The 19,663-nt window shown below is 36.7% G+C and overlaps 1 protein-coding gene and 1 non-coding gene across 3 annotated transcripts in view; one reads left to right on the forward strand and one right to left on the reverse strand.

The window, feature by feature from the left end:
• The window catches only part of SLC30A7 (solute carrier family 30 member 7), an 88,173-nt gene that overhangs the window by 10,050 nt on the left and 58,460 nt on the right, over positions 1-19,663 (reverse strand). For both annotated transcript variants that reach the window (XM_065907935.1, XM_065907927.1), the window contains exon 9: positions 5,336-5,426. In XM_065907935.1, coding sequence (XP_065764007.1) covers positions 5,336-5,426 — 91 coding nt within the window. The remainder of the gene's footprint in view (positions 1-5,335; positions 5,427-19,663) is intronic.
• LOC136156734 (U6 spliceosomal RNA) lies at positions 1,145-1,251 on the forward strand. Its single transcript, XR_010661218.1, has one exon. It is a non-coding gene; the product is annotated as a U6 spliceosomal RNA (small nuclear RNA).

A 19,663-nucleotide genomic window follows, 5' to 3' on the forward strand; every position in this document is an offset into this window, starting at 1 on the left:
GAGCTAGAGAGTCAGCATTATATACACAGTGGGGGCATATTTTAGACAGGATGAGTCTTCATTGTGTACAACTGTCAGAAACTACAGGATCTTTGCACTCCCAGGACCCAGAAAACTAAACGCCAACATATACCCTTCCCCAACTCATGTGACAACTAAAAATGGGAGTGATGGCTCTAAGTCTTTCCAATGGCTCCCTACGTGTTCCTCACCCTGAGGTTGAGAACCAGTGACAGGACAAACTGATGGAGTTAAAAAAATAAAATAATATGTAACTAAACAAAATACAAAATGAAAAAGGAAAACAACTACCAATAACAGATTTAAAAAACCATAAAAGGGAACACTATAATATATGAATGTATCAACATATGAGTATACAATATTACAACCGAGTAGAATCCTAATACTTTTCACCATCTCTACTGCTATCAGTCCAGTTAAAGCCACTCTAGTTTGATTAAGTAAGTGGTCTCCCCATTGCTAGCCTTGCACCTCTTCATCTAGTCTCAAAATAGGAGCCCAAGTGAGGTTCTGTTGCTTTAAGTCAGATGCTTTCATTCTGCTCAAAATCCTCAGTAGATTCCCATCTTACTCTGAACCAAAACCAGTGCTTCCACAATAACTCAGGAACCCATGTGATATGGCCGCTTGTTATTTACGACTCTTACGTCATCTCCTCCTTCTCCCCTTGCTTCCTCTTTCCCAGCTGTAGCAGCATCCTCACCACTCTGAAGACTCTGAAACACGCCCATCTCAGGGCGTGTACGATTCCCTCTGCTTGGAGGGTGCCTCCTTCCACAATAATGACTGCTCTGCTTTACGTGGGCCCTTACTCAAACACCAACTTCTCAGGAAGCCTTTCCACTGTTATCCTAGCTAAAACGACGTTTTCATTTTTACATTTCTCTGCTTTGTTTTATTTTTCAGCAGCTAATGACACACGCCACACTACTTATGTTATTTAAATTGTTTATTTCCTGTCTACTCTGACAGAACTCAAGCTCAGTAACAGCAGGGATTAATTTTTGAGTTTCATGGTTATATCCTGAACACCTAAAACTCTAAGCATCTAAGCCTGGCCTGCAAGTAAGTGCTCAGTAAACAGTATATACGTATATAAAATGAATAATCGCTCAATTTTGTGTTTGCTTTGGCAGCACATATACTAAAATTAGAATGATACAGAGAAGATTAACTTGGCCCTTGTGCAAGAATGACATGCAAATTTGTGAAGTGTTCCCTATTTTTGTGGTGGTCATTTCACAATATACATGTATATCAAAACATCAAATTGTACACTTTAATATATATAATTTTAATTTATCAATTTTTCCTCACTAAAGCTGGAAAAAATAAATAAATAATAAAATCAGAAAAACAAGAAAAAACAATTTGAAAAAACTAGACAAAAATGAATAAATTTGGGGAAATTATTTCAGAAAATACAGAAAATCCTGTAATATAAGAAAAAAAAAAACAGAAAATATGAAAGGACCATTAAAAACTGAAAAGGTAATAAAAGTTCTCTTTCATAAAGCTCCCCTAACCCTGCCAAGTCCCAGAGAGAAAACGTTCAAGTAACTTAACTCTTAGATTTGCCAGAAAATAAAAAAGAGGTGCTATGTCATATAGGTAAAAATAATCTTGATCCCCAACCAGATAAAGACAGTAACATATAAGCTGAATTCTCTTATGAATTAAGTAAGCTAAATCCAACAGTATAGCAAAAAAAATAAGGTATCATGACTAAGTTAGGTTTATCCCAAGAAGGAAACAATAAATATCGAAATTCTATTACTGTTACTCTTCAATTAATGAAGCAAAGGAGAAAAATCACACAATCATTTTAATAAAAGAACTGCAATTACTTAATAAAATTCAACCCCTATTTATGCTTAGAAGGACACTTTCTTAACTTACTAAAAGCTATCTACCAAAAATGTACAGAAAACACTGAAGGAAAAAAACATTAGATGTATTCCATTGAAGATCAGGAAAAGTCTTTACAAAGATGCCCAACTACTGGTATTGTTCAGTATCTCTGTAGATAGTAGATCTGGAAGAGATGAACTAAGATCAGAACTCAGAAGTTAAAAGAGGCTCAATGTAAAAAGATCTTTATAACAATTAGATCAACTTAAAAGAGAAAGAGGTTACTCTGTGAAGAGATTAACCACTGGTTCCTGGAAATGGTCAAGAAGCTGGATGACCAACTAAATGTTGCAGAGGAGATTCTTGCAACAGATAGAAGTCTGTACCAAGTGAATAATAAGATCTTTTCAAATTCTGAGATTCTCTGATTCTTAAGTAATCTATTTGGAATGTTAACTAAGAAACGGTTGAACTTTTTATCAAAATATTTATTTTTATCAGAATCTGCTGCATGTAGGATTACCTTCTATGAGCTCCAAGACTCTTGGTGGGAAATTGAGACAATACCCACTGCGCTCATTTAAAAAAAAAAAAAACAAAACTGCTTTTACTGGGGAAACAGGGCAAGATGGACTTTCTCTTCCTCTTTCAGGACTCTGATGACAGAGGGTTTGAAGCTGATATCCTCCACATTTTTCTAAAGACAATCCTCATGAATGGTGTACTGCTAGTGAAACAACATGGTGACTGAAGAGATTTCTTCTACCTCCACTGAAACAGCAGTGCAAGTACATTCTTGCAGTTATTCTAAGCATAAGTTAAGGAATGGCTCTTATAGAAACTGGCATTAACTTCCCTCAAATTAAAAATGTGCAGAAAGTGTAGTTACAGATGAAAGTCTATGTTGCTCTTCTTGCTCTGACAGTGTGGTGCAACAAAAAGAGGAGGAGCTTCTAAAGCCAGAATTATATGGATTAGAATCCTGATTCAGCCGCTACCATCTGTGACCTTAGATGAGTTATTTAAATCTTCTGAGCCTCAATTTTACTCAATTTTCCTAGGGAAAGGAATAGGAAACTTAGCCTGTTTGGTTAATTTGAAGAACAGAAACAATATATGTACATCACTTAGTACAGGGGCCAGCTTAGAGTAGGCATTCACTAAATTGCCCCTTTCTCTTCCACAATTATGCTGACTGGCCCTCCCTCAAAATCATAAAACCACAAAAGTCAAATGGGCAGCATTTCACTTTCCCTATCTCAGAACTATTCTACACCTTCTCTTTTTGCCTCTGGTCTTCTCAAGTCTCTGTATGATTACACTGCTCTGTAGGTCTAAGAGAAAATAGAAGCACACAGAGAAGCTCTTCTGACCCACCAAATCTACCAGTCAACCCCCGCCTATTTCAGAATGCTCTGCCTTCCCTTGCAGGATATAGTACCCCTGGCTCCTATCTACAATTAATTCCTCCATAATGCTTTGGATTCTATCCCTTCTCACCTTCTCAAGAACTTCATTCCTTCATTAAATTAACTTGCTTCACTACCATATCATCAATGTCTTCCTCTCAGTTGACATGTTCCCATTGGCAACACACATGCTCCCAAACTGCACTGTGCAACACATAAGTCACTCAACACATGTGACTAAATACATGAAAATGTAATGAAATTAAAAAATTAGTTGCACTAGCTCAAAATTATTAAGCTTCAAATGCTCAACAGCCACAGGTTCCTTGTGACTTCCAAACTGGACAAGGTAGATTATTGAACATCTCCATTACTAGGGAATGCTCTATGGGATGCTGTTTTAACAAATTCCCTCCCCTTTCTTACTATATCCATAGCCAAGCTTTCAGCTCGTTTCTCTACTCCCTTTAACAACACTTCTTAAAAGAACCGACTGTAACCACTATCTCTACTTCCCCCATTCATTTCCACCCTAATCTACTATATCAAGCTTTCACTAAATCTACTGAAAATGTTTTTATCAAGGCCATTAAATGCCATTCATGATGCTAATCAATGGTCACTTCTTTGTTTCCATTACAATTGCCTCACAGAAATATTTGGCACAGTTGATTACTTCCTCCTTCTTCAACTTCTTCTGGGTTTTCCAGCTCCCTTTGTATCTATGCACTAAATCTGGAGTTGAAACTTGAGCTAAAGAATAGAGCTGAATCCTCCCATGGTAATCTCACACAATCCTAATGTTTTAAAGGCTATTTATAAGTTGATGAATCAAAACTCCTCCTAGTTCTAATCAGTCCCTAAAATTCCAGATTTGCACATCCCAGCACTTCAGTGACATTTCGCTTAGAAGTATAGTAGGCATTTCAGTCTTAACATATCCAGAATAGAACTCTTGATATGGGAGGATTTTCTACCCTCACACCTGCATCAACCTCAACAAATAGTATTAGGATCTAGCTAGTTGCAATTCAATGCTTTCTCTCCCCTCTGCTAATATAATCTATCTCTAAAAACTTATCCAAAATATCTACTTAGCTCCACTGTCACTGCCACCACTGAAGTCCAAGCCATAACTTCTCAAATTAAATGATAATAGCTTCTTAACTGGTCTTCTTTGCTTTCATTCTTCCTAGAGTTTATTCTCTAATAGCAAGCAGAATAAGCATTTAAGTTTTGTGACACTCTCCCTGCATAAAAGCTTTCTAATGCTTCCCACAGAATCAGAATTAAATCTAAACATCTTAGTAAGACCAACACTTCTGAATGATCTGTCCCCTGCCATTCTCTCCAGCCTTTCTAGCCACTCTTCCCTTTATCTATTATGCTTCAGCCACAACGGTTTTTCCTCACTGTTTTTCAAATACACTAAATTAGTTCTAGCCATAGAACTTATTGCATTAGCATTTTCCTTTGCTTGGAACACTCTTCTCCAAGATTTTCATATGTCTGGTTCCTTCTAATCAACAAGACTTCAGCTTCCTTGAATATGACATCCTCAATAAATCTGATGTAGCCATCCATGTCTGCCATCTCACTTTGTTTCATTTCTATTAGAGTAATCATCACTGATATTTCCTTCTTTATTTCTTGTCTAGTGCCTGTGTTTCCCTGCCAGACCATAAATACTTTTATAGACTCTATCTTGTTTACCATTACACCCCTAGGACCTTAGAAGAATATATGGCATAAAAGATGGGGGGCTTACAAAACACATGTTGAAGAAATGCTTATACCATCTGCTATTCATATTTATATTTTAAAAGAGCTGCTGGATTTCTAGACTAGATGAGGACAATTTCTACCACATTTCTTTAGTGAAGCTCAATATTTTCCAATGATTTTATTCTGGTTTAAGTGGCATTCATGGTCAGCTTTTAATCTTGGAAGAAATACTAAATTATATATACATGCTACCCATATTTATAAAAGAAACCCCCAACAACTTGGAAACAACTAAAACCCAATGGTTTGGAAGCACTGAAACTTACCCTCTGATAGCACTGAGGTAAAGTATTTTCCAAAAGCGGAGGAGTTCTCTGCATTAATATTCCAACAGACTCTCTTAAGAGAGGAATAACACTATAGAAAAGGAAGACAACAAACTTATTAGAGCCACATTCTGACCATCCCATCCTGCAAGAAAGTAATAATATACCTCCTGACAGTAGAATATAACAAAGATTTATCAGAATAATATGAGGAAAAAGAATCCAGTCACTGTTCCAAATTTTTCATGGGACAAAAAAGTTATTATTTAAAGTAAAAGTAGAAGAGTTAAATGAAATATATCAGTGCATGAAAAAAGAGTTAAATGCAATATTTCAGTGCATGCAATGTTAGTATAATACTAATATTATACTACTGAATAGTACTGGAGCACCTAAAAATCTAAACCCAGCACTCATTCAACTGCCATTTAGAATATGACTTCAAGTGGCTAGAATCTTCCAAGATAATCTATAAAGCATATCATGGTTAACTGGTCCTTAACATTTATTAAACATTTACATGCATTTATCTCAACAGTTCTGTTAAGGAAAATACAAAAAAAATTAATACAGTATATTAGGTTCATTCATCGAATGTTTTTCCAACCCGATTATGTATCAATATTCTTTGATTATTAAAAAAAAAATAGAAGCCTGCATATTATCACAGATCTAGTGAAGAGTCAGCACCTCTAGTGACAGGGCCCAAAAGTCTGTATGAATTGATGTAATTAGTCTGTAACTGGTATTTGGAAATTATAGCTTTAGGCTATTTAGATGGTTAAATGTAATAATGGTGAGGGTGACTCTAATGCAACAGTTTTCTTTCTTTTTTTTTTTTTGCAACAGTTTTCTAAACTAGCTACACATCAAATTCACCTTAAGAGCGTGGTTTGTTTTCATTCCTAACAAACTGAATGAGAATCTCTGAGGAAAAGGTGAAGTATCAATATTTTTAGAAAGCCCTCCAGGGGCAGGCCAGTAAGTCACTGGAGTGAGCAGACACTCACTGCTCTAATGCTTGATGCTGATTGAAAGGCAAGGTCAGGAATAGCTTCATTATGCTTAATAGCTGAAGGCAGTGCTTTGTTTTAAACTTATAGAATTTCAATGTTTCTAGAGTAAAACCCCTCCTGATTAGAGCTAAAGGTATGTGTGCATGCTCAGTGTTGTCCAACTCTTTGCAACTCCATGGACTGTAGCCTGCTAGGCTCCTCTGTCCATGGAATTCTTCAGGCAAGAATACTGGAGTGAGTAGCCATTTCCTCCTCCAGGGGATCTTCCCGACCCAGGGATCAAACTGGGGTCTCCTGTGTTGGCAGGTGGACTCTTTACAACGGAGCCACTTGGGAAACCCCAGAAAACCCAAAGCTATAGGAGATAAAGAGAAAACAAAATAAAACATGCACGTTTTAAGGAAGGTAGAAGGTGAAGTGGATAACTTAAAGGATTAGTGTTATTTTTGACAGAAAGAAAGGGAAGAGAGGATATTAATGATCAAAGGAATAGGGACAAGGCTTGTCTTGCTATTATATTCCCAAGGAGGCCCAGTAAAGTGCTGGTCACAAAGTGGGCCCTCAATCCCTGTTGGTTAAATGAAAGATAAATGTATCTAGCTATTAGACATTTTAGAATCTAGATTAAAGAAAGAAAAGGCCTCAAAGAAGAAATTAAGAAACTGTTCCCACACTTTGTGTACAGAGATAAGTAGCTGGGTAAGCCAGGTAAAAGTAGGAACAGAGACAAATAGGAAAATTAAACAGACACTGAGAGATATTGAGATACTGAGAAAGTGGAGTCCAGGGAAGCAACACCAAGGGCAAGCTTAGAAAACTAAAAGTGTGGAGAGAATAGCAGTGATGCATATAAAAGCTCAACATGGACAGGAGTTGAAGACACATTCAAGTGAAAATATTCTTCGGTCAGATAGTGATTTGCTAGCCAAAAACAATTAAATGCCACCTTTAATTGCTTCTTCTCCCTTAAAACCTTCATGCTCTAAATCACCAAGTTCTCATGACTTAACCTGCTAAGCATTTCTTGCCTCCACCCACCTCCTTCATTCTATTACATACGTCTACAATAATCTCCGTATCATTTCACTTGGATTCTCAAATAGCCTCCTAAGTGGTCCCTTTGCCTCTAGTCTTATTGTCTTAAGTCCACTGTGACAGGCAGCTTCAAAGATGGATCCCAGTGACCCCTGCCTCCCTAGTGTGCATGCTCTTGTGTCATCCCCTCCCCTTGAGTGTGGTCTGGATCCAGTGACTTGCTCCTAATGCATCAAGCACGGCAAAAGTGATGCTTCTAAGGTAAAAGACGCTGGCTTCCATCTTTTCCACCCTCCTCTCTTGCTCTCTCACTTGTTCAAAAATGCCACACTGTGAGCTGCCCTGGGCAGAGGCCCAAGGCAAGGGGAGCTGAGAGATGCTTCTGGAGAGGAAACGAGACCCTCAGGCCGAGAGCCCCCAAGAAACTCAACACTATCAACAAGCACTTCAGTGAGACTGGAAGTAGATTCTCCCCCAACGAGCACTAGAATGACCGCAGCCCTGGCTGACGCCGTGACTGTCACCGGGTGAGGGAGCCCGAGCCGGAGAGCCCAGTCAGCCGCGCTCAAGTTCCTGAGCCAAGGCAAAGGCGATAGTGTGCGTCAGTTTAGCTGTGCTACTTTGTGCAAGTTGTCATCTTACCAACGATAACTAACAGAACCATTCCGTATAAAGCTATTCGACTAATCGAATTAAAAGCAGAATCTGACTCTATCTTTCCCTCAAAAAAAAAAAAAAAAAGAGGAAAATCCTACTGACTGGTGTGCTGCAGTCCATGGGGTCGCAGAGTCGGACACGACTGAGCGACTGAACTGAACTGCCTGCGAAATTAAATGTAAACTCTAGCTTCACCCTCTATCATTCTTGCTTCACATTTTAAGCTCTCTAAAACATAAACATATTTGTACTTCACTTTCTGCTGTTTCTTCCTTTCATGCTTTGTCTCATGCTGTAACCTCTCTAGACGTCCCTAAACTGACCTTTAATCTGGCTTCTAGTCCTTCTTTAAAATCTCAAGTGTCACCCCTTGCAGGGGATATTCTCTGATCCCAAAATGTCCTCCAAACTCTATGAAATTCCTCTCTGTGCTCTTATAAAAAATTTGTGATACCTATAGTAAGGATGGAGGAAAAATGGGTGGAAAGCAACTAGAACTGGGGTTAAGGATTTTGACAGTGAAAGAACAGTGGTTATCCCTTCATTCAACCTGAACAGTAATGTCTGTTTCTATCCACTGTGCTGTTATTGAAAAGGTGAAGGCTCCCTGGATTTACCAAAAAGGCAAAGAAAAACATCATAGTAGAATAACAAGGCATAATTCAATTATGCCATTCTTCTTTCCTCTCTCCATCCTCATTTCTCAGGAAAAAGAAAGGATCCATAACTAAATGCTTTTCTATATCTAACTTAAACAATTTTTGTTTTCCTACTTTCCTTATTGTACTTCTCAGGAAATGAGGTACAAAAGTAGTTCCCCCAGAATAACCGTTTGAGAATAAGAAAATAGTATTTTTTTCCATGTGCCCACTAAATTTAGCTATTTTGATAATTTCTTCTTCAATCTTTATCTCAAGAAACTGCTAATAATGCCTGGAGATACCTGATATGGAAAAATCACTCAAGTGTAAATCATATGACCTGGGTCCTAACTCTGCCATTAAACAGCTTTAGACAAATAGTATAACCTTCCAAAACATCAGTTTTCTCATCTATAAAATAAGGGAATAGATTAAATTTCTAGGTAATTTCTCCCATCTTTAATTTATTTTCATTCAGTAAGAAAAAAAATGGTCAAAGTACAAGGAATACTAGAGAGAGGATATATTTGGAAATGAAATATAAGTTGCCTTTATATACCAAGAAGCAACAATATGCCAGTATCATCAAGACATACTTTTGCAAACCAATCTAATCTGTTACTAATTAGGTTAAGTCTGCAAATAGATTTTATTATGCAATCAATAAATATAAGCAATAAGTTACTACATGGTTTGCTTGGCATCAGATGGAATCTTACTCTAGAGTTGTGGAAATGGAGACCTAGTGCACCAAAGTAACTTGCTTAAGGTTAAAGCTAGTGAATGGGAGAGCTAGAATAATAACAGGTCTTCTGACTCCAAAATCAATTTTGAACAGTTCAAGTCTACAAACATTTACTGCTTATCTACCACGTGCCAGGCATGTGCTAGGCACCAGAAATAAAAAGATAAATAATTCACAATGCCTTACTTCAAAGGAACTCAACAGTATTGAAAAAGCCTGTAGAGATCAATGGAAACTACACAACAAACATTTATTAGATTGACCCACCATTTGGAAAAAGACACACATGAACACAAAACAACTGTAGATTAAAAGCCTGTATCCGTTTTCATTTCCCAGAACTTTTGGCAAATGGCTTTTTAATTAGTATGTTGATAACTTACTCTTAAGCATACCTTTAAAAATAAAAAAATACATCTTTCCGACTTCCCTGGTGGTACAGTGGATAAGGATCTGCCTGCCAATGCAGAGAACATGGGTTTGACCCCTGATCCAGGAAGACTCCATGTGCTTCAGAGCAACTTAAGCCCATGCGCCACAACTACTGAAGCCCATGCCCTTAGAGCCTGTGCTCCACAGCAAGAGAAGCCACTATAATGAAAGCTTACCACACTAGAGGAAGCCTGCACAGAGGCAACAAACTCCAGGCACAGCCAAAAATTTAAAAAAAAAAAAAAAAATACCCTTCAAAACAATGTGGGGAAGAAAGGAATAGAAGAGAACATGGATTTTACTGTCACAAAAGGCATGCAATATGAGCAGTGATATTACTTAAGCAATAGCTGTAAAATATAATCTTGCAAAAAATTTTAAAATCTTTGTCTTAGTACACCTAAGGCTAGTTTAAGGGTTTCTTTCCCCCAAAAGAGCTAAAGCACAATTAATACAAGGGAGTTAAGTCCAATCTAGATTAATCCTTAAGGAAATCAATTTTAAAACAGTAAAGACATTTCTCTAATACAGTCTCCTAATAAGTCACCAAATACATGGGGAAACAGTGACAGACTTTATTTTCTTAGGCTCCAAAATCACTGTAGATGGTGACTGCAGTCATGAAATAAAAAGACGCTTACTCCTTGGAAGGAAAGTTATGACCAACCTAGACAGCATTATTAAAAAGCAGAGACATTACTTTGCCAACAAAGGTCCGTCTAGGAAGGCTATGGTTTTTCCAGTAGTCATGTATGGATGTGAGAGTTGGACTATAAAGAAAGCTGAGTGCTGAAGAATTGATGCTTTTGAACTGTGGTGTTGGAGAAGACTTTTGAGAGTCCCTTGGACTGCAAGAAGATCCAACCAGTCCATCCTAAAGGAGATCAGTCCTGAGTGTTCATTGGAAGGACTGATGTTGAAGCTGAAACTCCAACACTTTAGCCACCTGATGCGAAGAACTGACTCAATGGAAAAGACCCTGATGCTGGGAAAGATCGAAGGCGGGAGGAGAAGGGGACGACAGAGGATGAGAAGGTTGGATGGCATCACCGACTCAATGGACATGAGTTTGAGTAAACTCTGGAAGTTGGTGATGGACAGGGAGGCCTGGCGTGCTACAGTTCATGGGGTTGCAAAGAGTCAGACATGACTGAGTGACTGAACTGAACTGAATAAGTCACCAAGAACAACCATCTACAAATGTATCCAAATCTTTGTTCAAATGTTTATGTGTATAATCCATGGTGTTGCCTCTCAAAGTCTGCTACTCTCTTTGTAAAAACAACAACAATGAACAACAACTAGTACATCCCTTTTTCTCCTAAAATTTACTTTCACATGTGGCCCTTAGTTTGAGGATTCTACAACTGGTGAAGCTCCATGATCACAGATAACACAGTATTTAACAGATATCCCCCATTTTAACACAATTCAAAAATCATAATGTAGACAAATACTTTAATAAAATTAATATTAGAAGCCAGCATCTATTTTAAAATAATTAAATGAAAGATATAACTGATACAAGAAAATAATATATAGAGAGTGTACCAATGAGGTTTTTACTGACTTTGCTACACTATAAAATTTCAAATGGTTGTCTACTTAGGTAGAATTTTAATAAAATGCTACATTCAAGAGCAGCAAGCATTTTACCAAAGCACATGGAAACATCAAGCTAATTTTCTCCAATAATAATATTAAAACACTGTTAAGAATTTCAGCTGTAGGAGCTATAACTAGGTCATGAAACTGGGGTGGGGAGAAAAAAGTACTTGCTAAATCAAGTGTGGTGATAAGCAATTTAAAATCAAAATCAATTTCTATAATAATCTCAAAGGTTACAAAAATGTAAAAGAAACCTGCAGAAACTCTATTTTTGTTTTTTAAAATTGTGTTTAGCTCAGAAGTTTGTGCCCATATTTTTCTGATTAGCTACTGTAATAGAGAATCATAAAACAGATTTTAGCATGGATCTATCTAGCCATAATGAAAGGATATGGGGAAAAAGACAAACTTAGCAAATTCCTGACTGAGCTAAGACTTAGAGCTGTATCCAAACCCAAAAAGTAAGCATTTGGAAACAATTAGAGGTTCACTTCTGGTTGACTAACTCAATTCTAGCTTTAACAATGAAATACCATTTTCCTAGCATATATAAAAAGAATGACTCATTAGGTACATGAGTTTACCAGTAAAACATAGTAATATTTTTATTCCTCAAAAGCTAAGTCAAATTTACAGTCATATAATCAGAAATTTACAATTAATATGAAAGTTTAAATGATAGCAGATTAAATAAGCAACAGTTAACTATTATTCTTTATTGCCAGTAACTCTGCAAATGAAAATTTTACTTCAAAAGCATTTAGTGAAAGTCTCACCATTTCAACAGTAAATAAAATTGTCTAGCAATAATTATAAATCAACCAAAGAAAAGAAACGGCTATATATTATGAAAACTTGAAGAACAATCAGACTAGCAATCATCATAATCCTTAACAATAAAGAATTCCAGAGAGTTGAAACCATCACTTAAATCTGAAAACAAATACATACTGATAATAATTAAAACATAATTACTGATTCAACTTTTTTGAACTGGCTAAAGGACTAAGTCTTCCTGCATATTATCAGTGGTTTTTATAATCCACAAACATAAAGACAGCTGTAACTTTATAAAAGAGCCTATAAATCTGAAGTATTTTCTAGCATATGTCATATACTCAAAAATGTTTAGTGGACAAAAATAGCCAAAGAAAATTGACCCTGAAAAGCAATGTATTCTACATTTAGGCATGGTGATCCTGTTGATAAGCTATAAATATACAGCCATATTTGCACAAATACAATTATTCCACTGTAAAAAATAATTACCTATAAACCCAGAATTTCATAAGCCTAATACAGAACAGAAAACTAAAACCACAGGGATTGTCATTTACCTTATAATTATACTGAGTTTCTGAAATCTATTGTCTAAATCAGTGCATATTTACAGAGTACCTATTTTACTCACTAACAGAGACGGTATGATATCCTAAAATACCCCTAGAGCTTGGAGTCAAAGTCACGAAAAAGTCACTCTTTTCTCTGAAGTTCTGGAACTTAGTTATAACACTTAATGCATCTGGTCTTTGGACCAAAAGCATCTGTAAATAACGTCAAATTAGCAGATAATAATGTCTTTGTTTAAACAACACTTAATAGTTTATTTAAGTACTATTAATAAAGTACTTAAAGTACTTTAATAAGTTTTTTCCAATTTGATCCTCACAACAATTTAAGTAACTTTAAGAAAATATTGGAATAAGAGATACAGACAAGATCATAAGAGCTTATTTAGACCAACTCCCTCATTTTATGGAAGAGAAAATCATCTCAGAGAGATTAAGACAACTCGCTCTTTGTTACATATTGGTAAGCAGCAGAATTGGAGGTAATAACTCCAACACGAAAGCTTTCTTCTCTACACTGCCGTGTCTCATGATGACTGAGACCTCTGGGGTCAGAGACCAGGTTGTATTCTTTTTATTCCCAGGGCTGCGCACAGTGCATGGAATATAATAAGTGCAGGACACACGTCTGCTGAATGTACAGTCTATTGTAAAATTTCAAACACTAGTGGAAGATTATTAAAATGTCGAACAGCCCTTGTTTGAAATGACTTTCAACACTTCACAATAACAGCTAAATAACAAAGTAGTAAAAAGGCCCTTAAAAGAATCATTCCCCCAAAAGAACCTCTAATAAATAGGAGCAGAAGTATCTTATCCTCTATTCATGTATAGGTGACAAAGAATTAATTATACTTAGGCAGGAGCAATCCACATTCCCAACTCTTAATATGCAACTTGTTATCTTAATAAAGGCTTTTCATTCTCTTGAAAAAGAATATTCTCATGAATAAAAAACTAAAATCACACCAACAATATAAACAGAAAATAAAAGTGATAACATATGTATCCATGAAGCACAAAGGTGCAAATAAGTATGAAAAATGAATGAGAACTCATGCTAATATCCTCTCAAGAGGGAGGGAAATGGGGAGAGACAATGGAATAGAAGTAAGAGGGCAAAGAACACCACAAGATACAGTCTTGAGAGAAGACTGGAATAAATCTTATTATTTGTATTAAATATGGTAACATTTGCATCTAAAAGCTAATGAGAACTGGAGGCACCTCTCTACTCCCTCTGTGACCCACTGAAAGCGGTGGCTATGCTAACATGGACAAAGGCAGGAGATGAAGCTCTTTAAAGAAATCTGCATTTTAAAAAATGGTGAAAAAACAGGACTTTATTTCAAATACCAGATGAGATGGCAAGAAATATTTATATATTAATACTATCAAAACCGACTTATCATTAAATGGCTTCAGCAATTACAGGTTTTAACTCAAAACAAAAAGGCCTTAAGATTAGTGAGAAAAATCTAAGAGGAATGAGACCAGGGTGCTGATCAATACCTAGGTTCAATAAGGCTATTAGTAATCTGAGCTAAACTGTGTCTGTCTACTTCCAGGTTAAGCAGTTAACACTTACACAATGCCTGCCAAGTGGCAGGTCTGGTCTAGACTTGGAATATCTTAATCTACTTAGTCCACATATAACAAGTTATGAGATAAACGTAACTGTCATTTCCATTTTCAAGATGAAAAACTGAGGTTAAGTGACTTGCCCAAGGTCACAGAGATAAAAGGTCGAAATGGGACTTGAACTCAGGCAGCTTTGCTCAAAGTAAACACTCTTAACTGCTCCTAAGACTTCTAATTAAGTCATCAAGATGGCTCTGTGAGTACTCCCAAGACAACTTTACCTAAAGGAGAGCTCTGACTTTAGGAGAAGCTGGCCTTCAAAGGGTATTGAAGGCCTGGATCATAAAAAGAAATTTAAAAGCTCAGGAAAAGATGAACAGTAAAAAAATATGAAAGTTTTCTGCCATCTGAGAGGTGACTGGTACAGTCAAAAGTTGAACAGAAGCAAACACTGACACTTACTTTCTGCTCTGTGCCCATACTCAATGATAACTTTCAAAGTCAGATGTCCGTGGGAAGCAAATCTAACATAGGAAATGAAAAGCAAAGGAAAAAGGACCCTTATTTGCTTATCCAAATTAAACCTAAAATATCACGGTGAGAGTATATTTTTTGTTAAATATCTCAAAGTAGATTTCTAATTGCTACACTGCTACACTGGAGGCTGACTACTTTAAAATATTTAGCTGCTGAGGTAGGAGTAGAAATCATGTTTTCATAGGATAAATTAAGCGAGAGAACAGACTAACTTAAGTGCAGGCTATACCTAGTGGTGGAGAATTTCAAAGTAATTACATGTAAATTAACTATGAACATTGAAAATGTATAATCAAAAGGGAGTAATATTTTTTCTTTTGGTAGGTATAAATTAAGAGTTGAAAAAACTCAACGTACTTTCAACCTTTTAAAATTTACTTTTTTAAAGGCTAAAAATGCCTATGATTCCAAAGTCGAAAGTATATTAAACATATAAGTCTCATTTCTAATCCCTTCCTCAGTCTAGAGGTAACTATATCTATTATATTTATTTTGAATTTGTTCTTTGAACATGCAGATTATATATACATCTTTCCTTACAGAAAAGATAAAGTGCTACTTTTTAACCTGTCTTATGCTGTACTCCTATATATCAAGTGCTACATATCCAATGCTATTTTGTTTTCTTAACAATATAGCTTGAAAATAATGCCTCATTACCAAAACTAGTGGAGGTGATGGAATTCCCGTTGACCTATTTGAAATCCTAAAAGATGATGCTGTGAAAGTGCTGCACTCAATATGCCAGCAAATTTGGAAAACTCAGCAGTGGCCACAGGATTAGAAAAGGTCAGTTTTCATTCCAATTCCAAAGAAAGGCAATGCCAAAGAATGTTCAAACTACCGCACAACTGTACTCATCTCACATGCTAGCAATGTAATGCTTAAAATTCTCCAAGCCAGGCTTCAACAGTATGTGAACTGTGAAATTCCACATGTTTAAGCTGGATTTAGAAAAGGCAGAGGAACCAGGGATCAAATTACCAACAGCCGTTGGATCATTGAAAAAGCAAGAGTTCCAGAAAAACAACTACTTCTGCTTTATTGACTATGCCAAAGCCTTTGACTGTGTGGATCACGACAAACTGGAAAATTCTTAAAGAAATGGGAATACCAGACCACCTGATCCACCTCTTGAGGAAACTGTATGCAGGTCAAGAACCAACAACTAGAACTGGACATGGAACAACAGACTGGTTCCAAATCGGGAAAGGAGTATGTCAAGGCTGTATATTGGCACACTGCTTATTTAGCTTATATGCAGAGTACATCATGCAAAATGCCAGGCTGGATGAAACACAGGCTGGAATCAAGATTGCTGGGAAAAATATCAATAACTCAGATACGCAGAAGACACGACCCTTATGGCAGAAAGCAAAGAAGAACTAAAGAGCCTCTTGATTGAAAGTGAAAGAGGAGACTGAAAAAGCTGACTTAAAATTCAGCATTCAGAAAACTAAGATCATGACATCTGGTCTGATCACTTCATGGCAAACAGATGGGGAAACAATGGAAACAGTGAGAGACTTTATCTCTCTGGGCTCCAAAATCACTGCAGATGGTGACTGCAGCCGTAAAATTAAAAGACACTTGCTCCTTGGAAGAAAAGCTAAGGCAAACCTAGACAGCATATTAAAAAGCAGACATTACCAACAAAGATCCATCTAGTCAAAGCTATGGTTTTTCCAGTAGTCGTGTATGGGTGTGAGAGTTGGACTACAAAGAAAGCTGAGCGCTGAAGAATTGATGCTTTTGAACTGTGGTGTTGGAGAAGACTCTTGAGAGTCTCTTGGACTGCAAGGAGATCCAACCAGTCCATCCTAAAGGAAATCAGCCATGAATATTCACTAGAAGGACTGATGTTGAAGCTGAAACTCCAATACTTTAACCACCTGATGTGAAGAACTGACACACTGGAAAAGACCCTGATGCTGGGAAAGATTGAAAGCGGGAGGAGAAGGGGACAGCAGAGGATGACATGGTTGGATGGCATCACCTACTTGATGAACATGAATTGAGCAAGCTCCAGGAGTTGGTGATGGACAGGGAAGCCTGGCGTGCTGCAGTCCATGGGGTCACAAAGAGTCAGACACAACTGAGAGACTGAACTGAACTGAATCATATAGAAATCTTCCTTATTCTTTTTTGTTACAGTAAAAAAAAACATATAACACTAAATGTACCAGCCTAACCATTTAAAAATGTATAATTCAGTAGTGTCAAGTAGCATTGTTGTACAGATCTCTAGAACTTTATTCATGTTGCAATGCTAAAACTCTTTACCCATTAAACACTAAATTTCCCATCCCTCCTGCTCCCAGCCCTTGGCAACATCCTTCTACTCTGTTTCCATATTTCCGACTACTTTATGTATGTCAATATGATTAGACTCATACAATATTTGCTCTTGGGACTGGCTTATTTAGTTTAGTATAATGTCCTGAAGTTTCATGATGAAGTGTATGATAGAATTTCCTTCTTTTTAAAGGCTGCATTAATATTATACTATATGTATAAACCACTTTTTCTTTATCCATTCATCTGTTGATGGAGATGTGGATTACTTCTACCTGTTCTCTATTGCAAATACCTGCAATGAACACAGGTATTTGAGTATCTCTTCACAATCCTCGTCTGAGTTCTTTTGGACATGTACCCAGAAATGGAATTGCTAGGTTATATGATAACTCTACTTTTAACTTTCTGAGGAACATGGATACTAATTTCCACAATGGCTGCACCATTTTACATTCCTTCCAAAAGTAAACAAAGGATCCAAATTCTCCACATCCTTGCCTACCAGTATTATTTATTCTTTTGATAGGGGACACCCTGATTGAGTGGGCTTCCCTGGTAGTTCAACTGGTAAATAATACACCTGCAATGCAGGAGACCCCAGTTTGATTCCTGGGTCAGGAGGATCCCCTGGACAAAGGATAGGCTACCCACTCCAGTATTCATGGGTTTCCCTGGTGGCCCAGAAGGTAAGGAATCTGCCTGCAATGTGGGAGACCTGGGTTGAATCCCTGGGTTGGGAAGATCCTCTAAAGGAGGGCATGGCAACTCACTCTAGTATTCGTGCTTGGAGAATCCCCATGGACTGCAGCCCAGCAGGCTCCTCTGTCCATGAGGTCACAAAGAGTCGGACAGGACTGAGTGAGCACCGCATGGCATCCTAATGGGTGAGAGGCAATGTCTTGTCATTGGATTTGCATTTCCCTAGTTATTAGCGATGTTGAGCATCTTTTCATGCTCAACATGAAAAGATTTACATTGGCAGATGTAAATCTTCAGAGAAATGTCTATTAAAATCCTTTGCTTCTTTTTAAATTGGTTTATTTTGTTTTTGTTGTTCAGTTGTAGACCTTCTTATATATTCTGAATATTAACATCTTACAAGATATATGATTTGCAATTGTTTGCTTCAATTCCATAAACTGACTTTTTAGACAATTCCAAAAATTACTCTGCCGACTGTTTCTTTTGATGAGCAGAAGTTCTTAAGTTTGGTAAAGTCCAATTTGTCTATTTTTTATTTTGTTACCTGTCTTCTTTGGTTTCTATCAAAAAAAAAAAAAAAATCACTCCAAAAACCAATATCCTAAAACTTCTCTGTTTTTGCCTAGGGTTTTAATAGTTTTAAATCATATGTTTAAAGTCTTTAATCCATTTTGAGTTAATTTTTATTGTGGTGTAAAGGTCCAATTTCATTTTTTTGCATGTTGGTATCCAGTTTTTCTAAAACCATTTGTTGAAAAGACTGCTTTATCCCCATTGTGTAGTCTAGGCACCCTTATCAAAAATCATTCGGCTATTTATGTGCAAACATTTATTACTGGGCTCTCTATTCAGCTTACTGCTCTCCATCTCTGTCTTTATGCCAGGACCACACCATCTCAATCACTGTTGCTTTGTTGTACATTTTGAAATCAGGGAGTGGGAGGCCTCCAATTTTGTTCTTCTCTCTTGAGACTGTTTTGGCTATTCAGTTTCTTTATATTCCACACAAATTTTAGGATTTTTAAAAAATCTATTTCTGCAAAAAGATGCCATTAGGATTTTGAATCTGTAGATTACTTTGGGCAGCATATACATTTTAATACTAAAGTCTTCTGATCCACAAGCATGAGACATCTTTTCATTTATTTATATCTGCTTTGATTTCTTTTAGCAGTATTTTATAGTTTTCAATGTACAGATCTTTCACCTCCTTGGTGGAGTTATTCTTAAGTATTTTATGCTTTCTGGTGCTATGCTAAATGGGATTGTTTTAAAAATTTCTTCTGATTGGCTCTTGTTAGTGTTTAAGAATACAAACTGGGGTTTTGAGGGTTGATTTTGCAACTTTGCTGAACTCTTTATTAGTTCTAACAGTTTGTATACGTGTGTGTGTATAATCTTTAGGACTTTATACATGTAAGATCATGTCATGTGTGAACAGGGAAAATTTCTTATGATAATCCCTTGTATTTTAATTAATTTTTAAATTGAAGTATAATTGCTTTACAAGTTGTGTCAGCAGCCAGGACATGGAAGCAACCTAAATGTCCATCGACAGATGAATGAATAGAGGAGATGTGGTACATAAATACAATGGAATATTATTCAGCCATAAAAAGGAATGAAATTGGGTCATTTGTAGTGATGTGGATGCACTAGAGTCTGTCAAACAGAGTGAAGTCAGAAACATAAAAACAAATATCGTATATTAATGCATACATATGGAA

This window comes from Muntiacus reevesi, chromosome 1 (genome assembly GCF_963930625.1).
Source record: "Muntiacus reevesi chromosome 1, mMunRee1.1, whole genome shotgun sequence".
In the NCBI taxonomy this organism is placed as follows: Eukaryota; Metazoa; Chordata; class Mammalia; order Artiodactyla; family Cervidae; genus Muntiacus; species Muntiacus reevesi.